The following is a 17,236-nucleotide window of genomic DNA, read 5'->3' as shown; positions in this document are numbered from 1 at the left end:
TTTTAAGAACCTGATTGATTTTTCCTTGTTGTTAGATCCAAGGGGGTTGGATCTTGATCCACCAGGAGTTGGTGGGAGAAAGGAGGGGGGATGGTTAATTTCTCCTTGTTTTAAGATCCAAGGGGTTTGGATCTGTATTCACCAGGGAATTGGTGAAGAGTGTCTCAAGGCTACCCAGGGAAGGGAATTAGCACATTGGGAGTGGTGGCAGCGGACCAGATCTAAGCTGGTAGTTAAGCTTAGAAGTTTCATGCAGGCCCCCACATCTGTACCCTAAAGTTCAGAGTGGGGAAGCAGCCTTAACAACTCTGGTATAAACAAGGTCAGCGTTGGCCCCAACGGCTCTAGAGGCATAGGCTGCAAGATGCTACTCATGGTAAGAGGAGATGTCCCCAGCCATCCCTCATGCCCTCTGGCCCAGCGCCCAGGCCTCAGTGAGTGTGTGATCAGTAACCTCTCCCCACCCGCAGTGGGGCTCTCGCCTCGGTGCCAGCAAGAAATGATCCCACCCAAAGCCGCTTAGAAAAGTGAAAACTTTATGGAGTTCCTTAAGTTAGTCTGTTGTGGATGCACAGCTGCGAGGGTGGCCAGCAGCTCCGGAGCACCTGCTTTCCAAGCTCAATGCTGGGAGGGAAAGGGGGAGTGTGTTCGCAGGCCATATCAAAGGGTCCCTGCTGGATCTGGAGAGCGGACAGGCCCAGGCACAGCAAGCCGAGCTGGCACCGTCTGGTGGAGGCCTGCACATGCTGCCATGCTCAGGCTCTTGTTCAGAACCCCAGGCCTCAGCACCTCGTGGATCGAGGTGATCCATGCAGTGATGTACCCCGCTGGAGGTTCATATCCTCATGTGCCAGGAGTGCTGCACTTGGTGGAGGGACCCAGTTTGTTGGAGCCATATGGGGCCCTGGAGGCGACATAGCAGGAGCCTGCTGGTCTGGTGGTGGCAGGACAGAGGGAGAGAATTCTCCTGGGAACCCAGTTAAGGGTGATGGAGGGAGGCAAGCCAGCTGTGTAAGGGCCAGAGCTCTCCCACTGCAGACCCAGAAGAGCTCCCCTGACCTCAATGCAACACACCTGGGCCTAGGTGATCATTATAATGATTCAACAGCCAAGCTAGCCACAGGCTCCTGAGCAGGGCAGCCTTTGGGCCTCATCACAAGCTCCCATGGCCTGGGGAATCCTGCTGGTAGGGCGGTTGGCTCAGCTCTGCCCCAGGGGTCCCGCTGTGCCTCGTGGATCCTGGCTGTGACTCTGTGTTAATGCAGAGATTAGCTGGTTGGTCGGGGGGGGCGACTGGTTTATAACGAGGTGACACTTGCCGCCAGGGGCAGCCCTTCCAGCCCCCATCCTGCCCCCAATAGAGCTCCTGGTGAAGCTGATGGATGGTGAGTCCCCACTGCATGGAGCGTGCCCTGCCCAGTAAGAAATCCCTCTCGTTGGCCCGGTTGTAAGGGAGAGCTGGCGGTGCCGTCCAACGGCCATGTGCAGCAGGAACGCCTGGCAATGGCCGTCCTGCGCAGCAACATAGCACAGTATTTACACAAGGAACGGTGGGTAAAGGAAGGGATGGGGGCGGGGCCTGTGGAGCTGCCACAGTCCCTTGTGGCTCACAGGCCGGCCACCCCCCCCTCACTTGGCAGCTGCCCTGGGGGGAGTTCGGTCTTCACCCGCACCATGCAGGCTGGCAGCTCCTGGGCAGGCTGCGACTTGCTCCCTGCGGACGTGGCCCTCGTCCGGACGACAGAGGCTGCAACACATGGAGGGAAGAAAACACACTCAGCCCATGGGCTGGGTGACTTTATAGCCACCCCTGGAGTTCAAGGGGGTGAGACAGGGAAGCCTGCCCACCCCCAAGTTCCCTGCCAGCCTGGGGTAGGGGGTGGAGCTGGTCCACAGGGGGTGTTGTGTGGAGTCTCCAGGGATCTGCCTCTCCCCACTCAGCTTTGACTCTGCTCATGGGACGATGAGCTGAGTGGGCCAGAGCCCACAGTGATGTGATGGCTGTTGCGAGCTAGAGCCAGGGCCGGTTCCTGCCCCCTCTTCAGCGCTGACCTCAGTGGGGTTCCTCTGGCGGCCTCGCATGCAGCTGGCACAGCCACACCACTCTCACCACCAGGAGCTGCCTGGCACCACAGCAAGGCACTCGCTGTGCATGTCATGGATGCTGGGTTGGCCAACCCCACCCCCTGACATCGACAAGGATGGCAGCCACCAGGTCCACCTGGGAGATCCACGTCCCCAGCGGGGTCTGCTGGCCGAGGGCAGCTGGAGCTCTGTGCTGCTCCAGGGCAGCAAGCCGGTGGCTGGCCTAGCAGCTCGCTCTCCTCTCTGCTGCCTGCAAGTCTCTGAAGCTCAGATCGACTCTGCATAGTTGCAGACCCGCTCCTGGATTTGCTCCGGACTGTCTCCAGACCCTGTCCCTCCTCACTTTAGTCTCCTCCCTACTGCCTCTGCTCATCCAGCACCCGCCAACCCTGCGCCGCTGCACAACCCTCCCCACAATCCCCCACTCCCTTGGTGTGAGAGCCTTCTGCACTGCAGCCACTGCCAGGTCTCCATGGCGTGTCACGCCCCCGCGCGTGACGTCTTTCCTACTGCCCCTTGCCCATGCCCGGCTCCCTCCGCCTCCATTCCCTGACTCTACACAGCTTGTGTGCAGGCTAGTACACAAGAATACTGTCGTGCTGTGTGACCCTGGCTGTTCCCCACGTCATGAGCCTGCCAGATGCACTCCTGCTGCCATCACAGGCACGTATTTCACTGTGCACTCACAGAGCAGAGCTCTGGAGCCAGGAGACACTCTTAATGGTAGTCAGGAGAGGCAGGCCCTGACCAGCCCCTCAGAATGCCACCCTGCAGGGACCCCAGCACTCACATGCATAGGGTGACACATAGTGGCTGCCATAGGAGGTGGCAGAGCGCGTCCTTTCCATCCCATGTTTGGAGGGTGGCCGGGGGGTCTTTGCTCCTGCAGCGTGAGGAATTGAAAGAGACCGGTTAGCGTGGCAAGAGGCCAAAGCTGTGTCCAAGCAGTACAGGGAGTGCAGGGAGGCCAGCCCAGCAGGGATATCCCCAGGACAGAGCAAGACTGGGGGTGCATGGCTACCAGGAGGAGATCTCACGCCTGAGCAGCCATCTTGTGCTCTGGCCCTGTGTGTATGGAGCAGGGTGGGGCCAGGGGTTCATATGAAGCCCCCATGAGAATGGCTGAATTGCTGTCCACATGGCACTCCCCACAGCAGCTTTCCCAGGCTCTGCTCATGCCTCATGGCCTCACTCATCGGGCTGGGCACATGGCATATGTCCATCAGCTACCCCGCGGCACCCAAACTGCCCAGCCCAGGGGGCTGCACTGGGAACCCACTAAGGACACATAGAATGTGTATACAATGGAGCTGATTGCAGCCCCCTTCATCTTCAGGGCCACCCATGCTGACTACAGATCCCAGCATGCAATGCTCCATTTTGGGCTGAGTAGCTTGAGTGCCTGGAGCTACTGTGTTGCATGCCGGGGGTGGGGTCATCTGTGCATCTCCATTCTAAAAGTGCAAGTGGCCCCAGCTGTGTTTAGCCCGTGAGCTGCACCCTCACCCTGCCCCACACCCTCTGCCAGAGGAGATGCCCCTCCAACCAACCTGAGAACTCCTTCTCCAGAGAGACACTCCGATTTGCCGGCTGTGAGCTCACCCTGCCCTTGTAGAGAACTCCGTTGATGCCCAGGATATCCACTTCGCTCTGCAAGGAAGAACACAATGTGCATGGAGATCTCGCTTGAACACTGCTCTCCACACACCGGGCTCCCCGACTTCCTCCCCGCTGCTAATCTCTTCCTCTCCCCCCTGCCACCCACCTCCCAACACTGCCTGCCTTAACCCTCTCACTCACAGCCACTGCCCTCCCTGCCCCCCTGCCAGATCAATCCCCTCCAGCAGGTTCTCCTGGTGGCCCCATCTCCCCATGCTGGCCCTCGGCCCGATGTTCCAGTGGAGAAGTGGCCCCAAGCCAATTGGTATAAGGGAAGTGCTGTGCTGACGTTAGCGTGGGAGGGGAACACACAGGGCAACACAGGCTGGCTTACGTTATCGTAGGTGAGGACTGTGGGGTCTCCGTAGGGGTACATGGTGGTAAGAGCCTTCACCTTGGACAATCGCTTGACAGGGTAGGCAGCATGTGCCTGGCATTGCCAGCACTGCTGGGAGGAGAGCTGCCCACGGCTAGTCATTTCATGCCCGTCATTGCCCTCTAAAGCTTGCTCCCTGGGGAAGGAGAAAGCAGGCAGTCTGCTGCAGAACCCTGACCTTGACCAGCCAAGAATCAGCCAGTCTCCTAGAGGAAAGCAGATGAGCAGGGCTCTGCATGGATCTTGCGATCTAGCCAGCCTGTGCCGCCGGGAACTTGGAGCTCCCTTGGACTGGCTCAGGGAGTCTCAGAGAGCTGGAAAGAAGCAACTGGTGCTACAAAGAGAGAGAGAAATTTCATGCTAAGCCAGGTGCTTCAGGGGTGACGTGCTGGTGTCCATTCCCTCGGGCTGCAGACGGGTGTCAGCGGCGCCAGCAGGGGATAGGCCTGCAGCAAGGCCAGCAAGGTGACAGCTCTACAATCTGGTTTAAGTTCCCAGTGGGTGAGGAGTTTCTCCCCAGGTCAGAGCAGTGCCCTGGGGTAGGGTGTGCAAGAACAAGGATATGTAAACCTACTGCCTGTGGCAGGTGTCTTGCAGAGGTGACATCCACTGGCAGTGCAGGAGCCCTGTGGCAGGGACTGGGAACCCGGTTCCATTCCTGCTCAAGTCACTCACAGGATTGAAATACAGGCCCCTGCCTTGCCAGACACAAGGGCTGAGCCAGGTGCCTGACCCCAGCAGGGCAGAGAGCATCTAGCACCCAGTGATGGGGCACCACTGAAAGGAGGCAAGTGGCTTAGCACGAGCCTGTAACGGGGTTGCAGGTCTTCAGAGTGAGAGCGGGGCTGATTCAGGTGCCCCTGGCACGTGGCAAGCTGGGCACCCAAATTAGAGGGTGGGGAAGTACACAGGCAGCATGTGAGGAGTCTGCCATGCAGGTCCAGGAGCAGCCAGGTACATGGCACATCCCTCATCAGACGCAACTGCACGAGAGGAGCCTCCTGGCTGGTTTAGCCATGCTGGGGACCTGCAGCTCCCTGGGGAATTGCTCACCTTGCTCGCTGCTGAAGTGCCAGGTACTCATAACCATTGGCACTAGCCGGACGTGGTCGGGAGAGCAGATTTGCTTTTCGGACGGTCACCAGGTGCCTGCACGAAAATAATGGTATGAAAAAAAGCCAAACAGTGCCCTCTAGTGTTCACTTGGCTCAGCCAGAACTGCAGGAAATGGGGCATTGCTTGATACTCACGGCCCAGTCATCATAGCCACGGGTCTGTCACAGGAAATGCATTTCACTCGTTCAAAGAGCTGCCTGAAACAGACACAGCGACTTGCCTTATGCCATGCTCATGCTACACTGTAGCCTACAGCAGAGCTCACAGGTGGCACTGACTGTAGCTTATAAACACATTTATTTTGATTTATGTTACAGTAGCACCTGGAGATCCCAAATGAGATCAGGGCCCTGGACATGCACAGTGAGAGCCAGTCCCTCCCCCGAAGAGCTTACACTGTACAAAGGGGAAGGAGGAACCAAAGTGGGGAAGTCACTTATTCAAGGTCCCCCAGCAGTTCAGGAGCAGAGTCAAGACCAGGAGCCAGGTCACCTGAGTCCCAGCCCAGTGCTCTGTCCACTGGCCAGACTGGCTTTCTAGAGCCCCCTCTATGAATCAGCCCCAGGAGCTCAGGTCAGTGATTCTTGCCTTGGGCACGAGTAACAGAGGAAAGAGAAATATTAACTCCATTCTCCAAACAGTCTAGGTGAGACTGAGCATTTGCTGCAGGTGTTGAGGAGGCCAACCTGTTCTTGGCTTTCGACACATGGACCTTGTGTGTGGGGGCAACTGGAGAGGATGTGGAGCAGCTGCTCCAGTTTCACTGAGAACCTTGCAAGCTGCCAGGTTAATTCCTGAGCTTCAGGAGAGAGCAGGACCTCCCATGACTAAGGGTTTGTGACTGACTGAGTGTGAAGCCAGAGTCTATCAAACATGATACTGACAAGCCCGTTAGAATCCAGAGCATTGGTCATGGCAGGACTGGTGAAGTCCTGCCTATAAGCCCCAGTGTATATAATGCTCCCACAGCTGCCCTTGTCTTTAAAGGGAGGTGCCCAAAGAGATTACAGCTCCCAGCAGGCAATCAGGGCTCCATCATGATCATAGAATCATAGAATATCAAGGTTGGAAGGGACCTTAGGAGGTCATGTAGTCCAACCCCCTGCTCAAAGCAGGACCAATCCCTAGACAGATTTTTGCCCCAGATCCCTAAATGGCCCCCTCAAAGATTGAACTCACAACCCTGGGTTTAGCAGGTCAATGCTCAAACCAATGCAGGAAGTTTAGCGGCTAGCAGCAGGATGTAGCATTGCTTGCTGGGACTAGTGGTTCACTTGGCTGCATCTATATGAACGTGGCTGCCTTTGGCTCCATTTTATCCAGCAAAGTGCAGCCCTTGATTCTGGGCTGCCTGCCCACGCAGTCCTTGGCGGGGCACAGCCCACCTGTTCCTTTGTGATCTCTCCAAGGTAGAGACAGAGGGAGGGCCCAAGACTCCAGTCCCCTCCACAGGACCCTGCCTCTCACCAACTCACCTTTTAAAGCCAGCGGCACTGTCAGCATCAAAACGGGGGCCCTCACTCAAATACTTCTTAATGAACTTCCACACTTCCTCCAGCTGCTTCTGCAGAGGGTCCAGGGCCATGTGGTCCAACTGCATAGAGATGGGGGGGAGAGAGAAGCCAAGTGACCAAGAAAGGAGCCCTGCCAACAGCAGCAGGCATCTCTGTCAGTTTGCACTTTACTCCCCCTGTAATGGAATGCTAAATTGTATTATACTGTTCAGCCATTAGATGGCACTGTCTGTAAAAGACCTTATTTAAGCTAACCTCAGCCATACCTGGCAGAGCACTAAAGGATCTCATAGTGAACACATCTGATGTGTATCTCTCTGAGATGTAAGCTCTGTAGTCAGTCCATATCTGATACAGAAGCCTGACCTGCTAGTAGCAGCCCTGCAACCTACCGTGTACAAGTAGTACATGACATGGTGTCAGATGTAAGCTAGTGCCAAGGGGAACAAACAGAAGGAACGAAGCAACAAAGGTTGCAGGAGATCGTCAACATGCCACTCTTCAATGCCCCAGAGAACTTCAGTTTTGACAAATCTTCACAGTGGAAGCAGTATTTTGCAAGATTTCAAATTGCTACAAAGCTCCACCAGTTAATTGGAGATACACAGGTATCACCTTTAATTTATACTATGGGGAAGCAGGCAAAACATATCTTTAAATCCTTTCAGTTTACTGAAGACAGGCACAAAGATGACTAGGAAAGGGTTCTGGCTATGTTTGATGCATACTTTATACCTCAGAGAAATGTGGTTTACGAAAGAGCAAATTTTCACCAGAGAATTCATCAACCATGGGAATATATTGAATTTTTTATGAGAGTTCTGCATGCATTAGCTGAAAACTGTGATTCTGGGATTGCAGAACATGAAAATATCAGAGACAGGTTCCTTAGTGGATTAACAGATAAAATCTTTCATAGCAGCTACAGTTGAAGACAGATTTAACCCTACCTACAGCTATACAGATAACAAAGCAGTCTGAACTAGTCAGACAGCAGAATCAAAGGCAGGAGCAATTTGAAAAACCTGAAACTAGCTTAGAAGCTATAAACACACAGTTGATTGTTAAACGTCATTATCATGAAACCCCTGACGCAAGGAGAGAGAACTCCCAGGCTAAGAGGGTCAAATTCCAGCCTACGTACACACAGTGTAGAAAAAGTCATAGCCCAAGAAATGATGCATGTCCAGCCAGAGGCTCACAGTGTAATACACACACAAAATATGGACACTTTGCAGCTGTTTGCTGCACAAAAGCAGTCAGGGAGTTGACTCAAGTGCCATGGCCTCTGGGATCTATCACTTGTGATGATACAGAACGTGCCTGGAGAAACTGAATATTCATGGCAAGACTATTGACTTTAAAATTGACTCAGGAGCTGACAGTCATCTCAGAAGGGACTTATAATCACCTTGAACCCCTTCCAGAGCTGAAGTCACCTGACACAGCTCTGAATAGCCCCGGAGGTATTGTGAACTGCAAGGGCCAGTTAACCACAGAAACAACTTACAAAGACAAAAGCTGTGCATTCAGAATGTATGTGATCAAAGGACCACAGACCAACAGCCTTCTCAGTTGCAATGTGGCACCTTTGATGGGCCCAGTGAGACAGGGGGAAGAACTCGATGGAATATTTTGTGATATTGGAATTTGAAAGGAGCTCCAGTACAAATCACCTGAAGAGACAATGCTAAACCCTACGACTGGCAGGCTTTCTCGCCCATTACTTCATAAAGTGGAAACTGAGTTAAAGAGAACGGAGTGGATTGGAATATCAAGAAAATGTCTGAACCAACAGTATGGTGTGTCCCGCTGGTACTGGTTACAAAGAAAAATGGAAAGATACGAATCTGTGTAGATCTGAAAAGACTTAATGAAGCAGTTGTCAGAGAAAAATATATCCTCCCAACATGGGATGACTTCCCCCCAGAATGAAACGAACTACAATATTCTCCAAACTGGATGTCTCAAGTGGACTATGGGGCAAATTCCTTTAGCCAAAGAAAGTGCTAAACTGAGTATATTTATCACACCCTTTGAGGGATTTTGCATTTGAAGTTTACCTTTTGGGATTGCTAGTGCACCTGAATGTTTTCACAGAAAGACAACAGAACTGTTAACGAACACACATGGAGCTGTAGTTTTCATGGACAATATTTTGATATTTGGGTCTTCAATGGAAGGACACCACAAAACCTCAGCAAAGTCCTGACCCTAATCAGTCAGTCCAGACTGAAGCTGAACAAGGAAATGTGCAGTTTCCACCTACTCCAAATAGGGGTTTTGGGACAGACGATAAGCAAAGATGGAAAAGTCCCTTCCTGCTGGTGGCAGGGCAGATAAGCCCATCAGTGCAGCCATCAGTTATTAGAGAATGGAGCCCAGGGCTGTGCCCTTCCCTCTCCATCCCTATGTCAGCTGAATGGATCCCCCAGTGAGGTATCAGCACAGGACTCGAAAGCAGGGGCAGCCCACTCCCTCCGTGGGGAGATACCTGCCACATTAGTGCCCCGGGGCCAGGGCATCAGAGCTCAGAGCAGCCCTGGGATAGAAGGGGGTCTGTGGGCCAGATCCTGCTGCCATTGGGAGTGACTGCATTTACCTGAGTGGAACAGAGCCAGGCCTAGCCTGCACGCTTCCTTGATCCCCTGCCCCTCACACAGAGGGGGGCTGGTCAACCTGTCCCTATGCAGCATGCTGTTTACCCAGGGAGCTGGCTGCAGGGAAGGGGGGCAATAGGGAGAGTGATCCTGGTTTCACTCCAGCAGAGTCGGGTGTCTTTCTATTTATATGATGTGAAAGAAAGATCAGGCTGATGGTGCTTTACACCCTGTTCAACTGCAGCTTGTACCCTAGGCCCCTCCCCCCACTTGCTCTGGAGTGTAGTGATTTCATGCACTGGCCATTCCCTCCCTCCCCGGTGAAGCTGCTACCTTGGAGTCCATGTCACTGAACAGCTTCTCCAGCGCCTTCTGCCAATCCTTGTCTTGCAGGGACATCTTCTGCAACAGATCCTGCATCATCTCGCTCAGTTGAGTGGTGGCGCTTTGCAGCTCCCCGTGGTTCACCATGGCCTCCAGCGCACTCTTGTCTGCTTTCTAGTGGAGAGGCAGCATTTTAAAGGGCTCGTCCCATCCTAGGTGGCTGTGATGCAGGGACTCAGACTTGGTGGGTTTGGGGATTCCACTGCCCCTGCCCCTGTCCCTGCCCCATGGTTGCAACCTACGAAGAGGATACCCTACAAGCTAGGACTTTCCCTCAGTGCAAGGGGTGGGGGCTGCAATTCGGGAGCAGAGGCTGCTGAGCTCTGTGTAGGCTGCATGTGCAGCATCACTAAGGACAGAGTTGGTTAGCATGTGGGCAAAGGCACTGTAAGGGGTGGTTACTGTAAGGAAGCAGTTTCTGGAAGAATTCATAGACACATAGGACTGGAAGGGACCTCGAGAGGCCATCTAGGCCAGTCCCCTGCACTCACAGCAGGACTAAGTATTATCTAGACCATCCCTGACAGGTGTTTGTCCAACCTGCTCTTAAAAATCCCCAATGATGGAGATTCCACAACCTCCCTAGGCAATTTATTCCAGTGCTTAACCACTCTGACAGTTAAGAAGTTTTTCCTAATGTCCAACCTAAACCGCCTTTACTGCAATTTAAGCCCATTGCCTCTTGTCCTATCCTCAGAAGTTAAGAAGAACAACTTTTCTCCCTCCTCCTTGTAACAATCTTTTATGTACTTGAAAACTGTTATCATGTCCTCTCTCAATCTTCTCTTCTCCAGACTAAGCAAACCAATTTTTTCAATCTTCCCTCATAGGTCATGTTTTCTAGACCTTTAATCATTTTTGTTGCTCTTCTCTGGACTTTCTCCAATTTGTCCACATCTTTCCTTAAATGTGGTGCCCAGAACTGGATACAATACTCCAGTTGAGACCTAATCAGCGTGGAGTAGAGCGGAAGAATTACTTCTCGTGTCTTGCTTACAATACTCCTGCTAATACATCCCAGAATGATGTTTGCTTTTTTTGCAACAGCGTTACACTGTTGACTCGTATTTAGCTTGTGGTCCACTATGACCCCCAGATCCCTTTCCACAGTACACCTTCCTAGGCAGTCATTTCCCATTTTGTATGTGTGCAACTGATTGTTCCTTCCTAAGTGGAGTACTTTGCATTTGTCCTTATTGAATTTCATCCTATTTACTTCAGACCATTTCTCCAGATCATTTTGAATTTTAATCCTATCCTCCAAATCACTTGCAACACCTCCCAGCTTGGTATTGTCCGCAAACTTATAAGTGTAATTTGTATGCCATTATCTAAATCATTGATGAAGATATTGAACAGAACCAGACCCAGAACTTTTAAGGCTGGTCCAGGTTCCTCAGGCCTCAGGGGCCAGACTGGTGGTGAGGAGCCAGGATTTATGTAATGGGAGACCTGGATTTGGTACCAACTGCAAGATCCCACCTCTCTCGCCTAGGGGGGATTAAGAGCCCAGTTCTACCAGGTGCTGCACAACCCCTGCACGGTGCTGTGAGCTCCCATCCTATCATGGAGGAAGAGGATGGGACTGCCCAGGAGACAGGCAGTGGTGACAGGGCATGGCTAGGGTCCAGAGTGTGAAAAGAGGGGAAGATCCCTGGAGCTCAGTCAGAGATGGGTGGTGTCCCCGACCCAGGCAAGAAACAGAAAGGGTTAAATGCCTAGCACCAAGGCCCTGGTCCTAAAGCAACAGAGGTACCTATCCTCCTTCTCCTCCCTAGGTGACTAGGCTACACTTCAAGGGACTGTCTGGACCCAGCTTCATTCACAGCAGGAGAGAGAGAGAATTAGAAATACTGAGAATTTCATCTCAGCCGTAGCGGAGGGAACACCTTCTGTTCTGAGACCAGGTGGTCGCAGCGCCCCGTCAGCCCACAAGGAGAACAGTGACTGGGGCTACCTGAGATCCCCGGGAAAGGCTGGGCTGCTCTATGCACCATGGTCAAAATTTAAGGTCCAGGCACCGGGCTTGCAGCTGCTAGGATTTATTCCCTTTGCTGGATTCTTTCCTGTGCTCTTTCCTAAGCTCCAGGACCTGCCCGCATGGGGTGGGATAAGTGCCAGGCCGGGACCCTGCAAGTTCAAGGGCACCATTGGGAGAAACATGTTCTGTGCCTGGGCCATTGAGCGCTGAGCTGGACCCTGTATTGCAAGGCCAAACATATTATGGGGGAGGAGGGAATAAGCCACGGCATGTCTTGACTCACCACATTCATCTCCTGCTCCAGCAGGGCTTTGTCTGCTTTATTCAGGTCCAGCTGCTGAACCATCGCCCGCAGGTTCTGTGGGCAGGCAAAACACACTGTTGTAGTCAAGCATTTCCTAGCATTTCCTTCCTTCCTTAAGGCCAGAAGGGGCCACTACAATCCTCTGATCTGTATAACCCAGGGCAGAGAACCTCGCCTTCCTGCGTCCAACCCAGGAATTTGGGGCTGAGTGAGAGCAGCTGTTTTACAAAGAGACGTCCAATCATGATTTAAGCTTCAAGGGATGGAGAATCCACCAGGTCCCTGGGCAAGTTGTGTCAATAGTTAATTCCCTCATTTAAAAAAAGTCTGAATTTGTCTAGCTTTAGCTTCAAGCCACTGGGTCTCTCTCACTCTACCTGTGTCTGCTGGATTAAATCAGAAACCCCCCTCCCCATGTAGACTCTTGGAGACCATGATCAAGTCACTCTTTATCCGTCTCTTTGATAAGCTAAACAGACTGCGCTTCTTTAGTCTCTCACTGGCCTGCAGCTCTACCTCATTCTTCTCCTGTAGTGTCAAGCTACCTGTATGTGTCAGTCCTGGGCAGGGACAGTCAGCACAGAACTTCAGGGCCAGCCAAGCCACAGGGGGGTGGCAGATGCTAGGGTCACAAATCATCCCACAGTCTGTGACCATGAGTGGCAAGAACTGGGCCATGTCATTTCCCCATCCACCTGGGCACCTTGTGCCCCACCTACCCCCTGGCACAGCGGGGTTTGTGGTGTTCCCACAAGGCACAGTGACAAGGAGCACGGCCTGAGCTGCATCTGCACTGCTGCTTATCTCACCACACGACCACGCGTCAGCCATGTTTGTGCTGCAGCCCCACCAAGCTGCCTAACTGTGTTTGTCCCAGTGCCTTCTGGGAAATCTGGGCAGCTCTCCCTTCATGCCTGGTGCATGCAGCATGCACCAGCATGCACCTCATACAAAATAGTTTGTATGAGGTTTTCCCTTGGGCCCTTCATGACTCCTGGAATGCCAAATGTGGTATGTGGCATTCCACGAGTCATGAAGGGCCCAAAGGAAAACCTCATACAAACTATTTAACCCCTCCCCCATCCCTATGAGGTCCCAAAGCAGCCAGAGGCCAGTTTCCTGAGGGAAAGCCCCTGGGATCAGAAACCCAGAATTTTCCCTAGTTAGGGCCAGATTGTTGCTGGCTCTAGTGCGCGTGTGTGAGGAGGAGAAAGGCACAAGAAGCCTTCCCCCCCTTGCTTCCCCCACATGGGGGGGCAGGCCAAAGGCTGTCCCTGCTGGTGCCCTGGTGGGTGCCGGCCAGGGCCGGCTCTGGCTTTTTTCCCACCCCAGGCAAAAAAGCCTCCGGCCGTCCCCCCACCCCCCCAGCGCCGCAGGGGAGGGCGGCCGGAGCCCCGGGGGGAGGGCGGCGAGACCCAGCCAGGGCTCCGCTCTCCCCGGCGGCCAGAGCGCCGGGGGGAGGGCGGCGAGCCCCAGCCGGGGCTCCGCTCTCCCCGGCGGCCAGAGCGCCAGGGGGAGGGCGGCGAGCCCCAGCCGGGGCTCCGCTGTCCCCGGCGGCCAGAGCGCCAGGGGGAGGGCGGCGAGCCCCAGCCGGGGCTCCGCTGTCCCCGGCGGCCAGAGCACCAGGGGGAGGGCGGCGAGCCCACCGCGGCTCCGCTGTCCCCGGCAGCCAGAGCGCCGGGAGGGAGGGCGGCGAGCCCCGGTCGTGGCCCCGCTCTCCTCGGCGGCAGGAGCCGGAGCACCGCGCCGCCCCCCTCCAGGTGCCGCCCCAAGCACAAGCTTGGTGGGCTGGTGCCTGGAGCCGGCCCCGGCCCCGGCCTCCCCAATGGTGATGCAGGAGGCTCTGCACCCAGCAAGGCTGGTCAGGCACACACAAGGGGCCCTGTGCCCTGCTGCCCTCCCCCGACCCCTCCTTGGGTGGTGCCTGGAAGGTCGCAGTGGGTTTGCTCTTACCTGGAAATCCCCCATGCTGCTCAGCAGCCTCTCCGAGCCTTTCTGCAGCTTCTCGTATTGCTCCTTCAGCTTCTGCACCTGGGCCAGCAAGTCCCTCCGAAACTCCTTCCCCTGAAGAGAGCAAGGCACGGCGCCGTCTCAGACACCCAGCACAGCAATCACCACCTCATGCTCTCTAGAGCTAAGGCTGCCAAGCAGTTTCCCTCCAACGCCCAGCTTTCAGATGCTCTAACATCAGGCATTCCCCAAACGCCTAGATGGGTCAAATGTGAAACATGAAGCCTTGCAAGGACGAGACCTCGCTGGGGGGCAGTGGTTGGATTTCATAGAGTAAAGCTGACACAGGGTGGATGGGACCCTTTAGGAGAGAATTGGTCCAGCCTACCTGTGCCTCCTTAACAGTCTTTCAAATGGGGCTGGTAGAGGGCAGCTGGTCTCTATAAAGAGCCAGAGAGGAACAAGAAAGTGTGCAGTTGGGAATAGGTTACATCCCTTTTTGCAGATGACTGTGCTCTAGGGACTAAGCATAAAAGACTTAAAGTAACCATAGAAAGACAAATGAGAAACTCCAGAGCATTTCCAAGTGGGGAAATGATTAGGGATTGAAATTCTCACTTGCAAAAACCAGGAGAATGCTTTTAACCAGGAAGAAAATTTGGGAAGAATGGAACTTATTTTTTTATGGTGAAAAAATTCAGATAGTTCAACAGTTGATGTTCCTAGGAGTAGTGTTTGATAATAAATTAACCTGGAATGGTCCCATAGATAATATCATACAGAAGTGTAAAAGTTGGATGAACTTACTTAAAAGTGTAGCTGGAAACCAATGGAGTACAGATAAGAAGGTTCTGGTGATGATATATAGAGCTTTACGGATGCCAGTTTTAGACTACTGATGCCAAGCTTTTGATTCAGCCTCAAAAACAATTCTTAGAAATTTGGAACTGCTCAGGGTCACGCTCTGCTTGGCATGTGGTGTAATGATAATCCCACCAGTGTATGCGCTGCCAATAGCCCCTGGAGAAACACCTATAAATCTAAGGTTGAAACGATTAGATCTAACCTTTTGGGCAAAAGTAAAAGGAATCAAGAAAACAGAAGTACAGATTTATGAGGATTGCTGGGATCTTAGTAGACAAAATAATATGGTATCCCACAGACTTCCTCATATTATCAGGGACAAAAACTGGGTAAAGGTGACATGTACAAAAGACAAATGGAAAGAATGAAATTTTTTTAGTCATGGGAAGTCCAATTATAGCTGGACAATCATTCCCCCATTTGTGGATTTGGAATTGTATGAAAAAGAAAAATGAGGGAAGAAAAAAACCCAAACATTTTATGACCAATGACATTTCTGCATTTACATATGGAAAATGGGGACAGCTTTGCCAAGTCTATACAGACAGATCAAAAGATGACAACGTGGGTACTGTGGAACAATCTTCTGTGTTCCTAGTCTTGGAACCCAGACATCTAAAAGGCTATCGAATTATGTGCCATTTTGACAGCTGATCTAATGGAGTAATGTTGGCACTAACTTGAATAAGAGCTGAGTAACTGGCTGCAGTTGTAATTTTATCCGATTCCTTGTCGGGCATAATGACAATCAGAACAGGAACTTCAGAAAGATTAAATGACCTAATAAGTGAAGTAATGTTCCTAACGACAGAAATAATGTGTGCTATCTGTAAGGCCCGGCAAATCTGAGGATTTCCACTTTATATCTGCAGCTATTCTATGATTCTATGATATCCGCAGACCATGTTTGTGGATTGGATCCGGATACAAATTTTGTATCTGTGCAGGGCTCTAGCTATCTGTGTAACAATAGCATGGAATCCTGTGCATATGGGAATACCAGAAAATGAGATGGCTGACAAAACAACAAAGCATGCTCTAAAAAACGAGGAGGTGGATATTAAAATACTCTTATGTAGACAAGAGTGTGGTCATGAAGGTACTCACAAAGGAATGGAAAGACTTATGGACTAAAGAAACAAAAGAATGAAAGTTTGATGTATGCTCAAAAATCGAAGATAATTCTACAGTAGAACCTCAGAGTTACGAACACCTCGGGAATGGCGGCTGTTCATAACTCTGAAATGTTCGTAACTCTGAACAAAACATTACAGTTGTTCTTTCAAAAGATTACAACTGAACATTGACTTAATACAGCTTTGAAACTTTACTATGCAGAAGAAAAATGCTGCTTTCCTTTTAGTTGTTTATGTTTAACACAATACTGTGCATTTTTGCTTTTTTGTGTGTGTCTCTGCCGCTGCCTGATTGTGTACTTCCGGTTCCAAATGAGGTGTGTGGTTGACTCTGGTGTTTGTAATGCTGAAATTCTACTGTATGCGCCTCAGTCATGCCAGAAAAAGTGGAATAGTCATTTTTAGAGGGTTAACATGTCATTGTGCCTTAAATAATAAGTTAAACGTATTAAAAAGACAGAAAGACGGGCTGTGTAATGTTGCAAAGCCAAAGAAATTGTTGATTGTATTCTATGGTATTGTGGGCAATAGTCCATGGAAAGTACGTTTCTTTATGAAAAATTAAGTTGGCTTGAAATCAAAGGGACTAGTGAGAATGTCAGGGAAATGGAATAGTGTAACAAAAGCCTTACTGCATTTTCTCTAGGATACTAGACTGAGTGCAAAGGCATAAAAAAAAACACCCTAGCAAAAAAAGAATGAAGAAAGTGGTGGTCCTAGACTCGTATGACTGCTGCATCAAAACCAAACAAAAGACAAAAAAAAACAGGGAGAGGAAGCTGCGACAGAGGCATTAGAAAGCAGGAGGCGCCTGCAGGAGACCCTTGACCAGGGTGAAAGGTTTGGGCCTGGAAGCAGAGCTAAAGGGCTGAAGAAGGCTGAGGGCCAGGGAGAGCTGACTCTAGCCAGAGTGGCCAGCAAAGGCAGGGAAGGGCTGCCCAGAGCAGACCCCAGGGGAAATGGGGGAGAAGAAAAGCCCCCAGGCCTGAGTTTTGTTTTGAGTTTTATGTCAATAAACTGGCCCCAGTGGAAGGGCATTACTGGATAAAAAACCTGTGTGAAGTTTAATACAGTGCCCTGAAGAGGGGAAACTGAGGGCAGCTGCACAGCCATCCGAGGCCACGAGGGGGTGCACAGGAGGCAGCAACCCTGTAACATGGGAGCATTAGCAAATCACACCCTGTGCCCATGCAATAGAGAATGCCCTTACATGGGGCACTTGGCATGCATGCACACTTAGGCAAGGGAACACAACTACCATTGCAAT

General features: G+C 52.0%; 1 protein-coding gene across 1 annotated transcript in view; it reads right to left on the bottom strand.

The window, feature by feature from the left end:
* Positions 1 to 519: 519 nt before the first annotated feature.
* C10H16orf96 (chromosome 10 C16orf96 homolog) overlaps positions 520 to 17,236 on the bottom strand; it is a 33,749-nt gene continuing 17,032 nt past the window's right edge. The window contains exons 7-16 of the mRNA XM_054042310.1: positions 13,973 to 14,083; positions 11,999 to 12,073; positions 9,684 to 9,848; positions 6,712 to 6,830; positions 5,371 to 5,433; positions 5,174 to 5,269; positions 4,079 to 4,256; positions 3,636 to 3,735; positions 2,876 to 2,968; positions 520 to 1,747 (exon numbers count right to left, since the gene is read on the bottom strand). Coding sequence (XP_053898285.1) covers positions 1,608 to 1,747; positions 2,876 to 2,968; positions 3,636 to 3,735; positions 4,079 to 4,256; positions 5,174 to 5,269; positions 5,371 to 5,433; positions 6,712 to 6,830; positions 9,684 to 9,848; positions 11,999 to 12,073; positions 13,973 to 14,083 — 1,140 coding nt within the window. The 3' untranslated portion in view covers positions 520 to 1,607. The remainder of the gene's footprint in view (positions 1,748 to 2,875; positions 2,969 to 3,635; positions 3,736 to 4,078; positions 4,257 to 5,173; positions 5,270 to 5,370; positions 5,434 to 6,711; positions 6,831 to 9,683; positions 9,849 to 11,998; positions 12,074 to 13,972; positions 14,084 to 17,236) is intronic.

This window comes from Malaclemys terrapin, chromosome 10, assembly GCF_027887155.1.
Source record: "Malaclemys terrapin pileata isolate rMalTer1 chromosome 10, rMalTer1.hap1, whole genome shotgun sequence".
NCBI lineage: Eukaryota > Metazoa > Chordata > Testudines > Emydidae > Malaclemys > Malaclemys terrapin.
Note: the sequence above shows the minus strand (reverse complement) of the source record. Positions and strands in the feature narration are given on the sequence as shown.